This window comes from Pollicipes pollicipes, unplaced genomic scaffold, assembly GCF_011947565.3.
Source record: "Pollicipes pollicipes isolate AB1234 unplaced genomic scaffold, Ppol_2.1 Scaffold_4881;HRSCAF=5763_pilon_pilon_pilon, whole genome shotgun sequence".
Classification (NCBI taxonomy): domain Eukaryota; kingdom Metazoa; phylum Arthropoda; class Thecostraca; order Pollicipedomorpha; family Pollicipedidae; genus Pollicipes; species Pollicipes pollicipes.
The window spans coordinates 28008316-28030320 of NW_023596576.1; the positions used below are offsets into that span (position 1 = coordinate 28008316).

Here is a 22005-nt window from a genome sequence, read left to right on the forward strand (position 1 = left end):
ACTGATGCATCCCCTTGGAATGCAGTTTGTGCTTTTAAGTCAAGATATATCTGTGAACCAAGCGTAAAAATGCATCATCATTTGCTGTTACCGCAAGCGAATTCTTAATAATCAAGTCCCATAGCCAAAACTCATCTACGATCAGCGAATACTTTGCGGACGATATTCGACTAACGATTATCGCATCCAAAATTTTCAAAACATCCACGGTCATTTCATCGCTTAGATGCAAACGTTTTGTTACAAAATGGTCAAATACTGTTGAATCATTGTCGTCTTGTTGCGGTCATGTATCAAGGATCTTTCAACTACTCGCATAATTGCTGGCTAGGAGCCTGCCATGCGGGAGTGTATGGGTTAGTTGTATGTGTCAGGTAGAGATGGGATGGGATCAGCTTGGTATGCTCAAGTCGATTCTTGTTCCAGTGTCAGAGGAGACTCCATCATACTATCAAGGTGCTCCACTGTTCATTTGCATGAAGGCATCACCGGCGTCTGAAACCGTTGGACGGGCTAAAGAAGACCTTGCATTCTTTGTTCCATTGCGTAATTTGCCACTGACGTCGTCCAAGACTAAAAGCCGTTAGTAATGGGCCCAGATCTTGGATGCATCCGCTATCTTCTATCTTGGATATCTTCTGAACCTTCATGATCGCATAGGAGCTTTATATCACCATGGATTGATGCATCCGCCTTTGCTGTATAAGTGATGAACACTGACAGACATCGTTTTACGACAGGATATAAGGCATTTGAATGTTATATATATATATATATATATATATATAACGTTCCAGAAAATATTTCCAACATCACTGTGTCGAAATGGTTTCTGTTAGATTTTGCATATAAACAAGCATGCTGCGAACACGTGATGGAAACTCAGGTAGGTACAGCTCCAAATCTATATGTTGCATAGACCCCGGCATTGATTCCCTCTCCCTAGCAAGATGAGAATTAGTTCTCCAAGTTATAACTGTTGAGGATATTTGTCATGTTATGGGAAGGTAACAGGCGTCAAAGCGCATTACCTCGTGCATTGGCATCAATGTGTTCCTAATGGTTCACGAAATACGCTAAGTCTGTTACGGGCCCTAGTACCTAGCACTACTTTTGCTAAAACCCTACCGACTAAATCGATGCTGGAAAATGTCTCGGGGACAGATTTTCCCCCACAAGCAGAATGAGTTTTCGTCTCTCAGGAAGCTGGAAATTGAAGAGCGCTCACCAGAGGTACTTCGATCTCCATCGTAATGCATTAACCAGTGCATCTGCAAACCCATGGCTTTGAAGTACTCATCGCGATGAAATGTTTCCTCGGGTGCTTGGACCTGCTACATCATAACTCGGAGTCTACAGGTGTCGTGACAACTGGAACGGCGCCCCATTATAAGCCACTGCGGTGACGTCATGGCAATTTAATGCGCGTAGTATCAGCCCCATTTCCGGCAGCTTTTGTCAGCTTTTTTGCAATCAAGTGGCTCCACGTTGGGCCCGCAGCTTGAACGGTAGCTGAAATAGGAAGTAACAGGAGCCGGGCTGCTCTGCAATTCTAGTCTTTCAATCAGGCACTGCAGGATGTCAGTGCAGTGAAAAAGTCTGCCTGTCGCCACGTGCGGTGTTGCCACGTGAGGTCACCAATTTGGAAGTCCTGCTTTTATGTGATGTTATTGATGTTGATAGATATTAACACTATGGTTAGCATGCGATGCTTTTTCACACGAGTCCATCGAATTATTGTCGTTTTTTTTATTTCAATAGTGGGCTTCCGTAATGTCGATCCGGGCTTTTCGTGCCAAGGGAAAACGGTCCTGGACTGGGATCACGCTTGTAACCATTTTGCTGAATCTGGCAGCCCACGACCGACGAGTTGCTTGCCCTGGGTCAATTTTGATATCCATTCCCCTTCGCCTATTTCGCGTGGTCAATTTCGAAGCCCCTCTAGCGTCACACAAACGTTCCACGACGCATTCAAAGGACGAGGTATTGAGGAATGTATTCATTAGGTAGTGCAATTGGTTGTCTAGAGTAATTTTTACGCTTACAAGTATACTAACAGCTGCAAGGAAGTTTATTTCATCACATCTAATGTTTGTCTCAATGCCTTCAAATGTGGAACATTCTCTTTAACATTCAAGTTAATCATTCTCTTGAATTCATTCTCTTCATAGAACATTCTCTTTAATCCTGTTTCCAAGGGAGGATTAAGGAATGCATTGCAATTCTTTTAAGAAATATCCACACCCAATTATCAAATACAGCGCATATCACATATTTGATGAGCCTGGTTTTGTTAGAGCACAACAGCCAACAAGTCACAAGCTCTGCGTCGAGGCAATTCTGTTCGGTCCCACGCAGATTCCATGTCCATGCCAGAGCCGATGAGAGCAGGGCGAGCGAATAAGTACTTGCCGATGTCACCGTAAAACGTTCTGTCGAGCCGGCCGGGTAAAGGAAACCATACTTTTGTGATGATGGTTCAGACCAGCCACCCACGTACAGACACCTGCCCACTCATGCCAGAAGCTTCTGGCTTCTTCCATCCGCGGCAGTTGAAGTCAAGCAGCTCTGGCCTGCCGTTAGAGCCAACGAGGCCAGAGTAGTGGCAGTGACGCGGCTGGCGTACGGTTTTCAGTGCATGATTATATAAAAATGTTTCTGCGGAATGACTAGCGCGGGTCTCTTTGTTCTCATAAGCAATCGCTGACAGAAACCTGTTGCGTGTACGTTGCGCTATGGGGAACGTCAGATAGCTCTGACTCCGGCCATTTTTATCCGTCATAGCGCTTTTGGTCCCGCGGAGAACAATCAGGTGCAAACGTCTGCCTGTACCCCTCTGTACCTCGGACGCCGTCTGTCTGTACCTTTCCGTACTTGAGACGCCGCCTGCCTGTACCTTTTCGCACCTCGGACGCCGCGGGGCTTATTGTGCCGTATAATGATCCCACACGGTGTGCTCCTAGCAGGTCAGGCATCTTTTACTAGATGCTAGTTGGCCTTTGTCGGGCCGGCCCTCGTTCTGACACTGAGGGAATGATCTCGATCATTTTGTGAATGTTTCAGTGGGACCCGTCGTGTTTTCCGTCTGTCGCAAGCGTTCGTGTACTATTTCGTTGCTAAATACTCGGACGAAATGAGCCAAATACGGTAACCGTGTTTTTATTCCCGCGGCGGAAAATGGGCGTTCACTGTCATTGTTCTCTTCAAATCACAGCCCGGTATATGGTTCTTCCCTCCCCCCCCCCCCCCCCCGATTCCATGTTGCAGATGATCGCGATCCACGTGACTGACGTGACAAATGATAGAACTAGTCAGTAAATCAAATATTGTCTGAGGCTGCTCCACGTGCTAATATCGTGCGCTGAACACCCTGCCAGCCGGGTGAAGAAAGCCCTTCGTGCCTCAGAATGCTAAAAGGGACCGTCTTCAAACAGCTCAGTTTTGTCGGGTTCACAGAATAATTCACAAGTAGGAGCATTTTTGAAACTTATCAGACAAGTACTGAAGTCCTGCCGCAAATAGTCCAATTAAATCCAATTATATCGATCAGATACGTAACTCGAAGGCAGATGCCATACATAAACGCATCTGCGACTGTACCTGGTCATCTGGACCGATCTGGATCGCACTGTTCGATAACCTTGCCTGACCAGCGCGTCGATCCGACGCAGGCGCCACGCCTAATCCGATCTCAGGCGGACCCGGCTCAGCCTAATTTGATCCCGCCGTAATCCACAGTCAGCCTGGAAACGGGGTCAATGCTCAGCCCATGGGAGCCGGGCATTTAATCTGATTGGGAACGGAAGGCCCGTCCGCCTGACTCGATCGGTCGTTGAGTGGGCCGGCCCTGGGAGTAGCAGGCCAACTGTGACCTGCGGCGCGCCCGGCCGATCTCTCCGCGTGCCAGGCCAACATCTGCGCTTCTGGATCAGCAGGTCGATCCGCCAGTGCTGCATTACGGTGCTGCGGCCTTATACTAGTCCTGAACATTGTTTTTATGTTTATTTTTCCCCCTCTGCATGCTCCTGTACTCTCTCTCTCTCTCTCTCTCTCTCTCTCTCTCTCTCTCTCTCTCTCTCTCTCTCTCTCTCTCTCTCTCTCTCTCTCTCTCTCTCTCTCTCTCTCTCTCTCTTATTCACGCTTCGAAGATGACGTACGCGATGGGGAAGCGACATAGCACATCGTTCTTTTGATAGCGTGCACGTGTCTTATGAGTAGCATTGGCGCTAACAACGCAACGTCATAGCGCGCTTTCCCCGCAGCTGCAAGGCTGACTGCTGCCGGCGGCGGTGGCCGATAATTGGTCATGGCGTCACTGCCCCGCCCGTTGCCCCGCGCCGGGGCTCGAGGCCGCGCGGGTGGGGCGGCTGACGTCACAGTGCGGCGCGGGTGTCGCGAGGTCACGTCTCGCCGCGCCTCGCGCGAACTCGGTCGGTGTGAGCACCGCGCGGCGGTGGCGGCCACGCGCGGCGCGCGCCAGCAGCCGTACGAGTCCGACGGCCGGGGCGGCCGTATTGACCCGGCCCGCCGCCGCCGCCTAATCCAGGATTAAGTGTCGGATTAGGACCGTGGGATTAGGGGGATCGGGCTGAGAAATAATCCGGGGCAGGCCGGCGCGGCGGCGGCTCACTGCCGAGCCGGGCGCGGTGCCGGACGGACGTGGTGCGCCAGCTGACGATCGTGCCGGACGCGCGCCCCCTCGCGCCCTGTGTCCGCAGGCGTCCATGGAGGAGGAGGCTCAGGGGGAGGCCATGGCCACGGACGGCTGGAGCGCGGCCTGCCAGCGCGCAGAACTCTCCGAGAACAGCAACGAGGTACGTCAGGCGCGCCCCGCCAGCCCTGGCGACGCCCCCACCACCCCGACCACTACCAGCATCACGAGCCACTCACACCACCCACAATCGCCGGCTAGGTGATCATTGCACAATATGTGATAAATGCACCTGTTGCAGTGCAGTTGGTGGGTACGGCTCCGTCTGGTCTGACACGGCGAGGCCGACAGGTGCTGACCTTTCCACCGGTGTCACCTGGCGTGCAAAGGTTGAAACGTAACTGCGGTGGGCCGGCTGCGACGTCGGCGGCTCATGTCACGCTGTGGAACGTCACCCCGGTGTGCACAGTTCCTGGTACTGGCGTGATGTAGGCAAGCGTTCTCGGGCCTAACGGAGTTATTCACGGGGCGTCTCTGGCGTTGAGCAGCTATCTGGTGTTGTTTGAGCAGCCCCGTGTGTTGTGCTTGGTAATAGTGGATGTTCAGCATTTCACACGGCGGTGACACGTCGGAAAATAGAGAAGCCGTTCTGGTAGCCGGTTTGACGCGTCTTCAGCATGGTCTTCGGCGGAAGCCCTGTGAGAGGTGGGTTTGGCGCGGCTCTTTAACTCCAGTTGGTCCACGTCATCGCGTTTTAGGGAGTGCTGCACTCGGGTATTGAGCAGACTTACTGGGTGAAGAAGAAGACGCTTTCGAGGGACAGCCGCCGAAGTGGTCGCCGCAGCTAACTTTTGTGTCCTCTGCGTGACCTGTAATATTTGTGACCTCTGCGTGCTTTCTAGCATTTGTGACCTCTGTACCTAAGGCTTGTTGATTTGGTTTAACCACTGCTTCCATCAGAAAGCATGGGCATTGTCTTTAGGCTCCTGCTCATACTATGCCACTATATCACTATATCAGCATTTCCTACGTTGATATTTTGCTCCCTTGTGGCTGCTGGCGTAACCGATTTGGGCAAACTTGTGTCGATATTTCGTGCGTCTAAATCAATATCTTATCTGTCTCACCCTCGCACTCACAGTTGGCTGCATGGTTTGAAAAGTAGTGAATTGCGTTTCCGCTAAAGCACTCACAAGCGTGTACCCAATAGCCTAACGAGGGCGGTGACGATGATGGAGCCATTGAACAGGAATTGCGATGGTGACCCACTGCGTCCGCCACCGTCTGGCTCCCACACGATCACCCGCGTCACACGGGCGCCGTCAGGCATAGCTTCCAATGCCAAGCAGTGCAGGGCACATGGCGTGGGTCGTGTCGGCGACGGGGTGCCGGACCGAGCAGCGCGAGACAACTCTGATGGTGCCGCAATGCTCGGCAGAGGCGGAGAGCGTGTTTGAGGCTTACAGTTTGTAGTGAGACGAAATATAGGCCGAAAAAAATGCAAGAAAATGCAGGACTCATGCGGCTCTAATTTGAACTCAAGTAGCAGCTCAATAAACTGGTCCAGGCAAAATGGCGAATTTCGATTTCCTAAAACAAGAATTCAGTGTAGATTGTTAAGAAACGTTTGTATAAACGCTACTGTTCGGATCTATGTGCAGTGGTGATCACATGCGTCATCGCTGGTGTTGATTTTGCAGTGGATGCATGTTTCACGTCGATGACCGGCTCCGATCGGCCGTCAGGTCAAAGGTCACACGCAATCACAACGGTCCACCCGCGTTATTGGTGAGCGTACCCTATCCAGCCAGATAACCAAGTCTCACTACATCAATGAGTGTTACCAGTGGAGTGGGCAGGGGAGACGTTTACTCTTTTTTGCAGGGTGTGATTATGTTCCCTCTAACTTTCCCCAGCATTGCGTGTTTTCATGTCTTCCGACTGAAATGCCTTTTAAGGGTCAGTTGATTCCGATATTGGGATCATTTTCCAGCATTTTTAACTTCTCATTGGCGGAATACAAAATATTTCGTTTAATCTAGTCGCGATACTGGTGACGAAATTTACTGGGAAGGATTATGTTAAAAAGCATAAACTTTTTTAAGGCCAAAACTCCAGTTTGACCCCTTCAATTCTGATCTGCCCCTCAGAGTCAGAGGCGTGGTTACATCCATTTCCACACCTCCATCATCATTTTTATTGTGATAACCTTCTCATGATTCGATCCCTGTTTTGACAGTATGCCTGTATTTATGTCAGTCGAACCCGTCTTTTATAGTGGTGTTACACTGCAAGTGCAGGAAATGTATTTTGTTTTGAATATACATTTGTATGACGTACCTAGCGGCCGACTCGAAAAGTTTGCTTCCTTTCCGCATGCATACGAGCATTCTCATCAAATGCGGTGTGTGGTATGTAGTAACATGCATGCCGTATGCCCTTTACAAGATTACCAAACCTTTACTTTTATCTGTCTATTTTGCTCACTTGTAAGTCCATGACTCTCTGCAGAAGTGCGCATGATGCAAGGGGCTTGTAAGTCCATGACTCTCTGCAGAAGTGCGCATGATGCAAGGGGCTTGTAAGTCCATGACTCTCTGCAGAAGTGCTCATGATGCAAGGGGCTTGTAAGTCTATGACTCTCTGCAGAAGTGCGCATGATGCAAGGGGCTTGTAAGTTCATGACTCTCTGCAGAAGTGCGCATGATGCAAGGGGCTTGTCTTATATAACAGAGGAAACTCTGCCGTTTGGTCTCTCATAACTAGAGGATCGCTGGTGGTTGTTGGAGATCCAAGAAAGCTTATATGTTCTGTATCAGTGTCACGAAGGGAAGGTTTATATAACTCTTTGAGCCAGCTCTGACCACCGTGCAGGGCGCGGTGCGAGCCAGCCTGCCCCATAGGGTAAGCAGTGGTGGTGGCTGGCTCAGTGCCATTTGGAGCTTATCGGACCAAGGAAAAAAGCAACGGCTTCCGCGTGCTAAACGATTCATATCTACCAACTGCAAGGGGCGGATAGAGTAAAAACCGCAGCATGACGGCCAGTAGAATGCACTAAAACAATTGACCGGTGGTTCCAAAGAGATGATCCTACGCGGTAATGTTTTTCTGTGACTAACACAGCTTACAGAGTCATGAGCGGTAAGTGACGGACAGACGGTGGCCAAGTCTCTCAAAATTGGTTTGGGGACGTGCATGAAAAAAAAAATGTCTCAACTCGCTTCCGAAATACGCAAACGTATGTTTTGTTTTTGGGATTTGGAACGTTTTTATCGGAAAGCTGGGAAGCTGGAGCTGAAGCTGGGGGGGGGGGGGGCTGGAGCTAAGATTGGGTGAGAGTGTGAAGCCCCCCCCCCCCAAGTGAAAAGGAACTTGACCTCTGTGGACAGAGCACCAACAAGCATCTCACTGCCAACGTGTGTGCACTTAAGTGGCGACAAAGCAGCGGGGAATTTTGCCAACCAACTCTTTCAAGTTGGCTACGGCCAGGTCCAGAGACGAAGTAGCCAAGTCAAGCTTCACTCCAGAGAAAACGTAGATTTTGTCGACGGCACCTCGCCCGGGGCGTTGTGACTTGGGAATAATGGTACCAAGAGTCCACAACCAGGCTCAGCGAGCTGGTCGTTCCATGGCGCCGAAAAGCTTCGCTGTTGATGATATGAACTCGAGGTTTCTGGACAGCCAGCGTGGAGAGAGAAGGGCTTACAAGTCGATAGACGTTGCTCTAAACCCGGAGGAGGCTGTGAACTAACTACCCACGCGAGGATGCCCTAAGGTCTGCAATGACGACCATCATGACAGGCAATGTCAAGAGAACGGAGGTCCTCGTCCTGAAAGCCCGCTCATCCCCTTTGGCATGCCTTTCGAGTTCAAACGGTCCAGTCTCCTGTCAATCAGATCTACACCGCGACTGTGAACGAGAGCCACCGCCGGTCCCTGAATGCGATGGGCCTCGGCCTGACTGAGCCAGTGTTTTCCCGGGTTCAGCATAATGTCATAGGTGTCCGGGTGAACCACCGACCTGTTCACCTGTTCATCCTCCCGTAGAGAGCGAGCTACCGACCTGTTTACCTGTTCATCCTCTCGCCGAGAGCAAGTCACCGACCTGTTCACTTGCTCATCCTCTTCTAAGGAGCGAGCTACGAGCCTGTTCACCTGCTCATCCTCTCGCAGTGGGCAAGACCGAGAACAAAGCGTGCAGGAAAGTACTGAAACCTCAAACTTTCTTGGCGCCGGCATTCAGCGGCAGCAGGGCGACAACACCCACCGGTGCCCAGCCTGCACTTTGTCATCGATGCAATGGGGGGAGGGGGGGGGGGGCTGGAGCTAGGATTGGATGAGAGAGTGAAGCCCCCCCCCCCCCCCCAAGTGAATAGGAACTTGACCCCTGTGGATCCCATCGACCTCGTGACCTGTCCGCTGCCGGGAGGGTCCGAGCCGGCTAGTGGGCCGCAATGCGGTACCCCGGTCCTCTTGCTGGTCAGCTAGTCAAACAGCGATTCCACTAGACGGGCTGGCCTGCTTCGGCTCGGAGACTCTTTATGGGTAATCTAAGACTGGTGTGTAACTTCTGCAGGATGTATGGTAGTGTTTCCCCATAGTTTCTTTCCAGTTGAACGTCTGGTGGTATGGTAAATTTTTACATCGTCTTAGCTGCTTTGCTCCAATGAGTGATTTGCGGCCGGTAGTTTTGTCGGAGCGCCACCTGAATATTAGATGCAGGTACAAATGCAAGCACCTGCGACGCAAGCTGAATAGGTGGGCTGAGCAATGTAGCCCGGATATTTCTGGGCTGTGACAGATTCTGGAGCGCATCCGCAATGCATGCTTCAGAGCGCACTGCCCATTTCGAGGCCATGTTTTGAGAGGCGGCCTGAGGCATTCCACTGCACTTCCGCACTTAGTGTACCCTTATCAGGTCAACTGCGAGTGGTGAATGGTAACACGCTCGCTGTTCAGATCGTGTGGGGCTGAGGGCTTCTCGCGCTGTGGTGTGATCTTACAGCTGGCTTAAGTACCGGTAAGCACAGTGTTCTGTCTGCATCTTTAACTGTCTCAGTCCTTAGGATGCAATATTTGCTTGACTAGTGACAATGACTCCTAGCGATACAATGGTTGCTTTAAAGTATAACTGGATAGCCCAATTTTAGCATTGTGGCCGCTTCCATCGAAGGCGTGGTTTGATATCACCAACCACGGCCGCGGAACTAAAAACGCCACCTGCTTGTGTGCAGCATTCAGTTCTAAGGTTCCGCACAATTCAGTTTTTTAGTTCTGATAGCGCTCTGTATAACCCTAAATAAAGTTCACCCGAAAGTTTTTTACGTCGGTATAGCTTATTTTGAGTGCGGTGCCGGCGTTTTTGTGACCAGTGAGGAAACGAATGAAAAGCTTTAGTTCATGGAAGCCATACCAGACCAAAGGTAATAGCGTTGGTCAGAGCGGGAACTTGGAGAGCTTGCTCCATCCTGGGTTCTGGCGAAGGCTCAACTACTCGGCGCTTTTGGTACGCCGTCCGGACTCCCGCGAAGTGGCGTGATAAACCGTCTCTGAAGAGGCGTGTTTCTATGTGATATGCAGCACGCTCCGTGTAGAACGCTTTTGGTCGTGCATTTTGATTAGCCGCCTCTGACTGCAACGCCGCGTTGCGCCGTACGCTAACCCAACACCCTTCGATCCAGCGTTAGGACGAGGGTCGGCCACGCTTGCCATTACTAGGAGAAAAGACTCGCGTTAACTGATATTAAGCCAATGCCAACACATTGAAGCCCGATACAAGCATTCTCACTTAAAAGCAGACATAACTTGGAAGTTCTGGAATAAGACCATGGACTCTCACTGATCGCCATGTAGTTTTGATTTTGCAAGCGTGTCAAACTCGAGCAAAATGTCTGTGTGTAGGAATGCTGAAATAACTCGGCATGGTAAAGTGGCCAAAAATGGGTATCGTTCCGCGGAAAGTGGGTTCCGCGGAAAGTGGGAAAGTGGAAAGTTCCACTGGACTTATTCATAAGTTGCAATGTCCTAGAGACGCTCCATCTTGACATGTGAGGAAAACTGGGGAGCGAACATCAACATCACGAAGTTGGTTCAGAGTCTTCGCTAACCATCACATGCGGTATAGACCCTGAGCTTATACAACACAACGGTCTTTAAGGCATTAGACCTTGCGAAATATTGTATGTCAGTTACATACGTGAATAACCGTGAATCTGATACCTTTTGCAAATTTGTGCAGCAGCTCGCTCGCTTCGGGTGAATGGGCTCGCTTGCTACAGCGGAAACTCGTTTCAGGAGTGTTGGTTCCATGCGTGGGACAACCGGAGCCAGTCACATCTTTGCATGCTTTAGAAGCACGCCCAACGCGATGCAACCCAAAACCCAAACTCAACTGCGACGACGTTGCTTAGTCTGGACTAGTCACCATCAGGCCTCATACGGTGCCACCAGGCCTCATGCGGTGCCACCAGGCCTCATACGATGCACTGCAAAGACATTTTGACCACAAAATCTACCAAACAAACATCTGGCTCGCAGCCAGCTAAGACCACAGCGAGTCACGTGCAACAGGCTGTGGCCATTCCTGACGTAACCACGTGATTAAGCCGTCGCAATGTTTGATCTTTAGAGAGAACCATTGATTTGCTCGCGCGTAAGAGCCATTGACTCGCCCCACCCGAAGCAACGATACGCGGTCGTTGTCGGGAGACGTGTTCCTGTTCACAGGCGGTCAAGAATGCACAGCAGCGTCTGCCACGGGTGGCCAGCGGGTGCCTGACCGTACCCGCCTGGTCAGCAAGGATGAGGTCACAGTCGCATGATGGTGGGCACAGAGCCGTGCCTGATGAGGGAGCCCCCATCCCCCACCCCCAACCCCCAATTATCCATGAGGTAAGAGCCCGCTCCGGTGCCTTCAGACGGCTCAAAAAGGTGGTAGCAATCCGACGCAGTCTTTTAATCGCATAAAGAGACGAATCTAACGCCCTGCCTCTTTTCCAAGCGTATCTTTGGTAACTATGGAGACATGCGCGTGGACAGGAAGAAAACCATTCAGGTAAAAAGAGCCAATCAACTCGACAAACCCCTTGGGTGCACGCATACTTATATGAAGCTTAGAGTCGAGAAGCTTATCTCGGAGGATCGGGCAACTAAGGTATTACCGCAGGACACTCCAGAAAGCAAGCGCCCAAGAACAACAACAAGATGCCCGCGTCTGGAAAGGAGCTGTCAGGATCAGCGCCGCTTTCAAGATATTCTCGAACCTGGATAAAACCCATGCGCGCCCTTTTACCGCAGGAGAAGGTAGAGAGAGTGCTTTAACATTTCCACCCATAGTTGCCATTGATATTGGTGGATGTTTGCTTTTAAACATATTATGGCGAATTATTGGGCGGACGACGCCATCCGAGGCGTCCTGTGTGAACAGCGAGGTCACCGAGGCCATCTGCCGCCTGCCGTCGCTTCGTCCTGCGCCTCTGTCTGAAACAGACTGTTAACTAAATAAGTTTACTTCACACCCTCGTTACAGTTCGGATTTTCACGCCGAAAATAAGTCTTCATTTGTCATGTCACCGTGTGGATTTGTATGTATGATGCATATATGCAGATGCATGTATAATATATGAAGATATATGCAGGTGCATCTATCTGCATCAGTTGGTTTGGAAGTCGCTGAAGTCTGCAGTAGTGGTATTTACGATGCCTGGTGATGGTTCAGTATATTTTTAGCTGTTTATGAGCTTCGTGATTTTATAACATTGAATGACGCTCTTCACGAACTTGTTTAGTTGACACAGATGAACACAGAGCCTTTGATCGTTTGAGCACACAAATTTCCTGCAGTTAAATGTAGGGCAAAATAGGAAATCTCACAACTTTTTCTTTCCTCTCAATTGTCGCACGGCAATCCGAGTTTCCGTGTCAGTTCTTGCAACAGACAGAAGTCCATTGTTGTTCTGTGCTTTGTATGTCATGCATGATTGTTCGATTGCGCTACGAGCGATTCAAACAAGAAAAATGTCTTTGCAAATTGTATGGCTTCTTAGACCTGGTGAGTTCTTGGCTCTCTGAAATGAGTGAATGTTATCATCACAGTAAAAGATTAACACGCACTCGGGTGGGGGTCAAATTGACCCCCCCCCCCCCCGAAGGTTTATCCAGAATGGTTTCCGAACAGCGCGGCCAAATTTTGCATAGCTGTAGACAACTGAATAGCGGATCGTTTGACATCATAAATTTAGATGTACCATGTAAGGTCGCTCACCTATGGCAGATCAAAGTTAGGCCATGGTTTCAGCGAAGGCAATTTCTAGGGAATCGTCCAATCTGATACAATAACGGAGTGTTTGACGAAGCCATACATCTCTGAGATGCTTTCTTAGGCGCCACGAATATTGAATGAGCAAATTATGTTGACCTAAGGTCAGGTATGAAGGTCAGACCAAGGTCACAACCAGCCTGATTTATCACTCTACGGCTTGCTATATGGGATGGTGTGTGGTGCTCATTTCGACTTTATTGACAGCAGGAACCGCATTATACATCTTCCATGACTTCTAAGAGGTCAGAAAAGCTTATTGACCTAAGATGACCCGGTTCGACAATTTGTTTTAAGAACATACTGCCTAGCGTAATCTTTGTCGCTTATTTGAACGCAAAATTCAGACCAGTCTTGTATGGTTTTGTTCACCATGACCTTCAAAAGGTCAAACAAGGTCACTGACCTCAAATGGGTTGTGAAATCTTGCTTAGAAACAGTTGCCTAGATTTTGGGGGCACTTTGGAGACCAGCCTGGAGTTTGAACTTGTTTGAACTTAGGAAGCTCAAAATTTGACCTAAGTGAGTTCACGTACAGATCAAGATATCCTGTACATTTGGTGTCTCTAGCCTTCTTAGTTCTTGAGGTCTCGTGGGGGGATCAAATTGGCGTGTGTTAAGTCACACGACGGAGCCAGGCACTCAGTGACATCCGGATTTGTGTATCCGAATATGTGACAGCCGGTCCGAGAATGGGTCAAACCAATGCGCTAGGAACAATCGTACAACTCAAATGAATGAAATCAATGACACCATTTCTGGAAATAATGCTTCGGGTAAGGGTATTGCACGAGCAAAATCAAGCCGGCCACGTGCATGTATGTGCCCCGAGGGTCCCACCTCAATCCATCGCGCCCTGTTTTGATTCACTCATTCATTCTCTTCGCCAGTAGTCAGGCAGGACACCTCTGGCTCTCTGTGCCCTGCTTTGTGCTCATGGGCATTCTCGCGGGTGAGTCCAGGCGGGACTTCCGAAAATGCGGCGCTGGCGCGGCCGAATGCCTGTGGCGCTGGCGGTTCGCGCTCCGCCTCGTGGGCCGCTCCTGGTTTTGACGGGTCCAGCCGGCCTCTCCAGAGAGATCTCGGTCGCCTCACATTCTGACGACGGCCATTCTCCTCCACAGCCGCTGCAGCTAACTATGGCGACGCTGAAGAGGTCTGAGGAGGGCTGCAACGGCGTGGGCGTGGCCGGCGGGCCGCCGGGTCGCGGTGGGTCACCGACCGCACCCTCCGAGGTCACGGCCGGCGCGGTGGCACCGCTCTGCAGCACGACCTCAGGTCAGTCATGCCATGGCATTTTTAGCACGATTGCGTCATCTGGAGAACTACCTGACCTGCCAATACTGACCTCAGGTCAGCCTTGATAGGTCACAATTGACATGGTGGCATCCTTTTGTTGTGTGACCTCAGGCCAAGTCGCGGGGTCACGCCGCCGGGGATGCAGTTGCGTGCCGGTCCGGTCGGTTCACAGAGTTGCATGTCCGGAGTCATTCACAGCTCGTCAGTGGTGCCCACTGCTGGTCAGGAACACGACAGCTCGTCAAGACCGGGATGAACAGCTTCATGGAACAGGAATTGAGTATTTTCTTAACCTGAACTAGATGTAGCGTGCTGAAACGTTCAGTGCAGGCCCAACATAGCATGCTCTTAAGTGTGGCAGCTGGCAAGAGTCTATTTTTGTCAAGCTTCTATTGCGACTTTCTCTGCAGCGGTTAGTCTTTAGCCTATAAGGGCTGGAGCTAGGTGATTTAAGCACGTGGTCTTGTAGTGCGCTAATGCTTGCACTGCGACGGCGTGTGAAATGTTACGTCCTAGAATTGTTTCTTACGTGCCGATCGGACTTTTGGGCAAATTTCTGTCTCCACAGCTACGCTCTGCATAAGATCGTCGTTCGGTTAGGTGTCTCCAATACCCCAAGAGCTTCTTTTGACAATCACTTGTAGGAGGCGCGCCCAGAATTCAGCCGCCTGCCCTCCCTGATCGTATTTATCCTTTCTCGGGTCGACAGTTACAAGATGGCACATATAAGTTTCGGTCGCGTGCCGCTTTATTTTTGTCATGCCAGAATCAATAAGTTTAAACCGGGATGAGACAACCATTTCAGGAAAGTTGGCATTCGCCGCGACGCATCTCATCTCTGACTCCAACCGACCTCCCAAATCTGCCTTAGGAGAAACGTGATACAGCCTTATCCTCCATCGCGGCTGCATTGTGCTGCCGCGCGAGGGTCTGGTGGGAGGGCAGTCTCACCTGTCATCTCTCAGCCGACAAAGACACCGGGCCACTGAGTCAAGGCGAGGCCAACAAACAACCCAGCGGATGACCAATTTATCTAATCAGAGCATACACGGCTGCGAAACAGCCGGACGGCAAGGTGCACAGCTGAGCGCAAAAACCGCCGCTCTCCACGCACTTCAGTCTGTGTTGCGCTGTCCGTCTGTTGACGGCCAGATTACGCATTCCTGGCAATAATTCCTCTATAAATAATCCTAATCACGACTACTTTCGCAACGTGCACAAAAACACGTCAGAACTGGAGTAAACACCTGAGGAGCGGCCGCCGCGCGCCAGATTATCATTAATTGACCGGTTTTTGTGCAGGAGCGCGGCGCGCCGGCGCGCTGGCCGCGATGCGGCGTGATAGCCGCGCCGCAAACGGCGCAGTGCGGCGATAGCGCCGCGGTGGCGTCCGTAAACAAAAGGATTGGGCGCGCGCGCGGCCGGCGACGTCCGATAGCCGGCCGGCTAATGAGGACCCGGCGGCGATGGTCGCCGCCGCCGGCCATCACACCGTCCCGATAAACCCGTCCCGTATAATAAAGCCGTCCAGCCAGGCCTGATCGGGCGGCGGCAGCGCGGCGGGTGACAGTGGCGCCATCTGAGTCGAGCCGCCGGCCGCGCCGTCCCCGACGGCAGCGGTGGGCGGACGGCTGACTTCCCTCCCTCCCCCTCCCCCTTCCCCCCCCCCCGCCCTCCCTACGGCGCGGGACAGCGCGGGGACCTCGGCCTTCCCTCATTGCACACCTAATACAGTTTGTAGATTTGCTTGGTTTGATGGATTGATTGATGGCTTTGACTGAAAGGTTTGGATTGGATAGGCTAGACTAAACAGATGTTGGCATCCACCCTTGACTCCAATGGTACTCGTTCACCTCTGAGGACTTCAGTCGGCAAGTACTTTTCTTTGCTGGCATGATCCTGTCGCCGCCCACCCGCCTACCTCTTCATCCCAGTCATGCCCGGGTCTTGTCAGTTGAATCCCCAGCAACGTAACTTACGCCACTGAACGTAACTTACGCCAAGTCCGGAATGCAAGTTCATATCGAACTACCCCGGCTGACCCGTGTGAATGACCTCAGTTGACCTGTGTGGATGACCCTGGCTGACCTGTGTGGATGACCCTGGTTGACTTGTGTGGACGACCCAGACTGATCCGGTGTCCTGTAGGACGGTTGTCATCGGGGAGTAAGCTGGACAGGCCGGGCCGGGCTGAGCCAGCAGTGCTTCAGCGGGGACACCTCGCCGTCGGGGAGGACAGAGGGAGGATAGAGGGAGGACGGAGGGAGGACAGAGGTGACCGATCCGGAACGATAGGAGAGAGCAGGACGCTAACACGGCAAAGCTGTGAGACGCTGCAGCGAGAAGGGATTGTGTGGTCCTTGTGTCGGGAAATACCACCAGGGGCGCTGAGGTAACTTCCGGGGAGAAAGGAATGTCGCTGCGGTGAGCACTGGGAAATGCCATTGGCAGCTGCTGACTTAGTAGCCTTAATCTGTGTCGAGGGCTTGCAGCCAAGCTCCAGTTTGCCCCATGTGGCACCTCTGTGTTTGGTCCTCTGTTTTGCCTTCCTAGTTTTGGGAGGTTCAGGAGCTAAATAGCTATTGTCTGTCCAGACTGTATCTGTTCCTGAGCTTGGTCATACTTACGCCGATATCAAAATAAACCACATTGACTGATCAGATCAACCGCCCAGGTATGTTCCTGGAAACGCCAGCTGTGGGTCCACACGCACGCAGTTCGCACCGCCCTCTCCCTTTCGGGCCCAGCGAGCACCTACGCCATCTCTTGTAGCAATTTCACCGACGTCGCGCTCAGTTCGCCGCTTCCCCTGATCGCCTAAGCTGGTCGTGTGGCGAGGCCCCGATGGGGCCCCGCTCGGGGCCGCTGCCCGCCGCCACCGGCACCGCTTTGGCACCGGCCGGTGCACCCGGCCCGCCGCGTGAGGCTTCGCTCCAGGGTCAGGCCGCCGGGCAAAAACTGACCGGCCCCGCGGTCGCCAGGCGCTGCGGGCGGTCATCGAGACCGGTCCCCACAGATGGACCGGTCCCCATAGATGGACCGCCGGCTCGGTACGTGGACCGCCGGCCGGCGTGCGGCGCGTGCACGGGGCTCGGGCCCAGGGGGCACGTCCGGCCGGTCCACGGGTGGGTCTAAGGAGGTACACCCGGACTCCATGCGCGCGGACCGCCCCTCTGATGCGGCTCATGAGCGATGACGGCCGGTCCGCAGTCCGAGTCAAGACTCAGGCGGCGGTGTTGAAGCGCGAACATGCGAGGAGAACCGACTCACCTTCAGTACGAGCCGTCGATAGCGCGCCCGCATTTGGTGGGCGTGGTCCACACACCCGTTGGACAGGATTCTCAGACCCGGTGGACACGCTCCCCAGGCACGGTAACCGTGGTCCACACTGCCTACGTGCCTCAGCACAGACCCGGTGACCGCGCTCCCCAGGCACGGTAACCGTGGTCCACACTGCCCACGTGCCTCAGCACAGATCCGGTGGACACGCTCCCCAGGCACGGTAACCGTGGTCCACACTGCCCACGTGCCTCAGCACAGACCCGGTGGCCGCGCTCCCCAGGCACGGTAGCCGTGGTCCACACTGCCCACGTGCCTCAGTGCTGCATTGAATTTGATCGACCGCGGGCATTATCTTTTCATCCCGGGGCATTTACCAAAGACGTATTTAGAAAATCCCCCATAATGAGGCGGCTGGGATCCGGCCGCAGTTCCGCCAGCCGACTAAGTCGGCAAACGAAGGAACCGCATCTGGCCAGCCGTGCTGAACCCAAATTTCACCGGCCCAAAAGTTAAGCCGCACGTAATAGGTCCTCAGAAGAAGAGGAAGTCCGGGATTCATCATGGACGCGCGCGGGGTCCTGAGATTTGCCGGCTTAGTGAGACCGCTCCGGTTCATTCAGCGACCGGATCGCCGTCACGGACGTCGTAACTGCTCTGTAATCCGCAGATCTATTACGTGACGTGCTGGGGCCGGCCCGGTCCGGCTGCAAAAACAGGCAAGCCGGATACGCCGCGTCCTTCGAAATGAGAGACGGATTAACATTTTTACAACGATCCGTGCCCCGCCGGTCAAACGTGCTGCGGCGGCTAAACCCAAGTTGCTGAGCGGCCTATCACTGTCAGCTGACTGCGCGTCTTAGCGTGCTGGTGACGGACGAGAACGTTCGCGCAGCCGGCGGCCGCGGGGATGCGTCGGCCGCCGCTGCCCTGACCTGCCCCACCGCCGGCCCGGCCGGCCGCCAGCGCGCCGCCGTCGCCCGACGCTCGACGCGTTTCTCTTATCAGGAGCGTGCATAGCCGGCTGCGCCGCGCTGTCTCCTATGGCTTCGGTCGTCATCCTTTTACGCAGCTGGGGCGGCGGCCTGGCGCCGCGCCGTCGCCGTCCTATTCCCAGTTTATCACAGAAAAACACTCTCTGTGATGCCCCTGCGTCGGGATTACAGCAAATCCTATGAATCCGGCCGTATTCCAAATCCCCTCTTCGCCGGGAGTTAAGTTGGCGCGGTACACAGAAACCCCATCTCTGTCACCGCTTTGAGCCGGAGGCTGCATATTTGCGACGACGAGCTTTTTCAGGAGCCTGGATTCGGCGGAGCCGCTTGGTTGGTAGGTTACGCCATATGTACCCGGCCTGCGCACGGCCTAGACCAGCCAGGCCGCGGCCGGCGCCAACATTAGAGCTCGCCAAGCTGAATGTGCGGATTAGGTCCGATCCCTTCAAAAGGATTAGAGTGGCGGCAGAGGATTATGGGTAATCTGCCGTCGTCTGCGATCATCAATCATGCCCCTAATCCGATTCAGCTGCGGGGCTTCTAATCTGCCTGTTGGTAATCCTCAATGGCAGCGACAGGAAAAACAGTGACGTGGAAAGCACGCCGCTCCAGCTGGGGTCCTGTGTGATCGCGGAGCGCCGCGGCCAGAGGCGCGCTCTCCTGTTATCGACCGGCCGCTCTTCTCCGCGTGCGGCTGTCCACCTTTGGCTGACCAGGCTCCCAATGCGCCCCCAGATATCCGTGCGCTGTGGTCCACCCTGACTCGTCGTCAGACTCGGTTGTTTTCTCCGCGTGATGGCCCACGAGCACGAGGAAGTGAACGGCCACGCCGCGTGGGATCCAACCTGGTCAAGTCGCGAATTAGACAGCGTAAATGTCTCGTCAGGATCACGAGTACCGGAACCGGCTGCTCAGTCGAGGTTTCGTTTTCCGTCTGCCCAATGCCTTAGGCCGTGTATGTCTTCCCATGTACCTGGCTGCTGCTCCCTTCCCATGACCTCGGCTCCAATCCCCGTCATTCGGCGGCACACATTTACACCGAGCGGCGGGGATTGAGACAGCAGTAATGCTTGTGGGTTACGAACGCCGACCAACGCCAACTCGTGCCTCCTGTCGATAGCTGATAGCCATCTCGCAGGGCCTCGTCACCGCCGTGCGACTGCTGCACTGAATGGAGACCGGGGCGTGACAGGCGGTCGTTTCCTGCTACGCGCGTTTTCTGTGCCGCCTGCTGTGAACGGTGGCCCGATGTGAGTTACGCAGTACGCAGCTGTGATAACGTAGTTAACGAGTTACGCATATGTGAGCCGTGCAGATACGCCATTTGCGATTACGCAGTTCACGAGCAACGCAGATGTGAGTCAGGGAGTTACGCATTTTACGAGTTACGGAAATGTGAGTTACAAAGCTTGTGCCCGCTGTCGGTGCTCGATACAGTAGCAAGAAGAGTGCCTTCCATTGATTGTATATGCATGTGACGTGATGGCCAGAACATGTGACCCCTCAACTGAGCTATCGCGGCGAAGCTCAGTCAAGCAAACGACGTTTGTCAGCAAACACATCATACCAAATCAAATTATTCTTGGGTGCCACGCACCAGCCCGAATCAAGTGCACAGATAATAAAGCATCCACAATCAACAGTATCACGGGGAACCATTGATAGGTACCGAGTCACTGAGCTGCAGGCACCACGCGCTCCCATTCCGCCAAGTTCATACAAATGATGACTGAATTCATGGCGGCTGATGGAAAAAGTGATCAAGGATAAAGCTGCCTCTTGTCGTTTCTCCGAAAGGTTATAGTTTGTGCCTTGCATAATACGTAAGACTGGCACGAGAGAGCAGTGCCGACATGTCTCAGGGGCCGTATTAGTCGTGCTTGCGACTGTTTTGGCTCGTACCATCGTCTTACACGTCAATCCTGGACACCAGGTATTCCTTCAAAGACTTATCTATTGTTTTAATCGCCCAATTAGCTGCCGTTCGGCAAGAGCTCCGAACTCAGATTAGTTTGTGGCCTCATTTCCAGTCGCCTCGTCACTCCTTCCTGACCAAGCCATGCTGCAGAGTACGCTGCATCCCCGAAGCGGGTCCGGTCTTTAGACAGCCGGTGGCTGCGGTGCTGCTGATAGTCCGCGGCCGCTGAGGTCGGCGCTGCTGATAGTCAGCGGTCGTTGAGGTCGACGCTGCTGATAGTCAGCGGCCGTTGAGGTCGGCGTTGCTGATAGTCAGCGGCAGCTGAGGTCGGCGCTCCGCTGCAGCAGTGTCAGCGGCGTCCGCCGCCTCGGCGACCCCCCTTAGCCGCCCGGCGCCCGGGCGCGCTCCTCTCGTCTATCGAGCACTGCGCGCGGGCGCGTGATAATGCGTTCCGAAGGAGGCCGAATCACATGCCTCGACCGCGGTTCGACCACGCTAAACCCCATCTGAATAGGATTGGTGTGAGAAGACTTAGAGATGAATTTTTGATTGGGTAAGCTTACGAATTTGAGCCGACAAAATCGAATTTGTCCACGGCCGGGGATTGGCGAGAGTGCGGCGAAATCTCCTCATTCCTCGAGACTTGGCACACCACGGGGAGCAGTTGGCTGCAGATAGCCGGGTCCCTTATGCATCACAGTAGTGCCATTAGAGATATATTTTCGACGCAATCTGTCCTCGTATTGAACGTTAAGACCGTCTGTTGAAATATGTGCTTGATATGCATGCATTGTGTTAGGATGTGTACGCATTGAAAGTTGCAAAGAATTGCAATTACTAGGTGTGGCTTCGTTTGCAGTCAGCACTTGCACTCCTTTGAGATCATCGTCTCATCTCGTAGCTGAACGATAACCTGGCTAATTGAGAATTGATCGGCGGTGCTATGAGGTTAGTTTGTGCGACGCGCCCCTCTTCCCCATCCCCATCAGTATTCTGTCGTGATCCCTTTTCCTGTGTCTGAAAGTTGTCCATGACAGTAACCGAGCTTTAGATAATTATCGAACGCACCACTCTCAAATTTGCCTGTTTTCTTTCAGTGACGAGCTCAGCTACCCTTCCGGTCCGCTTTGTGGTGGAGTTCATCGACCTGCCGCCAGATGTCAGGAGCGGCGGGCCGGCATCCGTCGCATCGAGGATTACGCCATAATCCCGTCGTCGACGAAATTCAGCGACATAACAGCCACCGTGCCTGCAAAAGTGCGGCCTGGAGCACGTCAACCTGCCGGAGAGTACGGGTGAGGGGCGCCGGCGCAGCGCCGCCGAGACGGTGTTTGTCACCGAGCGGACGGAACGGCCGCGGTGGACCGCTTAGCTCGCGGTGCGGCGAACGGCCGCTAACTCTCTGAATGACCCATGGAGCGCTTTAAATGGGTGTGCGTAACGGCAACAGCGGCTGATGTACTGTGACACTCTCTGAGGAATTAACAGACAGTCAAAATCATTTGAATTGGCGCGGGGCTCGACCCGACGCCCCGGCTGCGTCACT

General features: G+C 53.1%; 1 protein-coding gene across 1 annotated transcript; it reads left to right on the plus strand.

The window, feature by feature from the left end:
• Positions 1 to 4515: 4515 nt before the first annotated feature.
• Positions 4516 to 21666, plus strand: LOC119100205 (uncharacterized). Its single transcript, XM_037223315.1, has 3 exons — positions 4516 to 4814; positions 14093 to 14246; positions 21557 to 21666. The coding sequence occupies exons 1-3, from the start codon at positions 4725 to 4727 to the stop codon at positions 21664 to 21666; spliced, it is 354 nt and encodes a 117-aa protein (XP_037079210.1). The 5' UTR covers positions 4516 to 4724.
• Positions 21667 to 22005: the final 339 nt, after the last annotated feature.

Bases quoted from the DNA above. Each gene is read 5' to 3' on its own strand.
- LOC119100205 (XM_037223315.1), top strand. From the start codon at position 4,725: ATGGAGGAGGAGGCTCAGGGGGAGGCCATGGCCACGGACGGCTGGAGC. The intron at 4,815-14,092 runs GTACGTCAGGCG...TCTCCTCCACAG, and splicing joins TCTCCGAGAACAGCAACGAG to CCGCTGCAGCTAACTATGGC. The intron at 14,247-21,556 runs GTCAGTCATGCC...GTTTTCTTTCAG, and splicing joins GCTCTGCAGCACGACCTCAG to TGACGAGCTCAGCTACCCTT.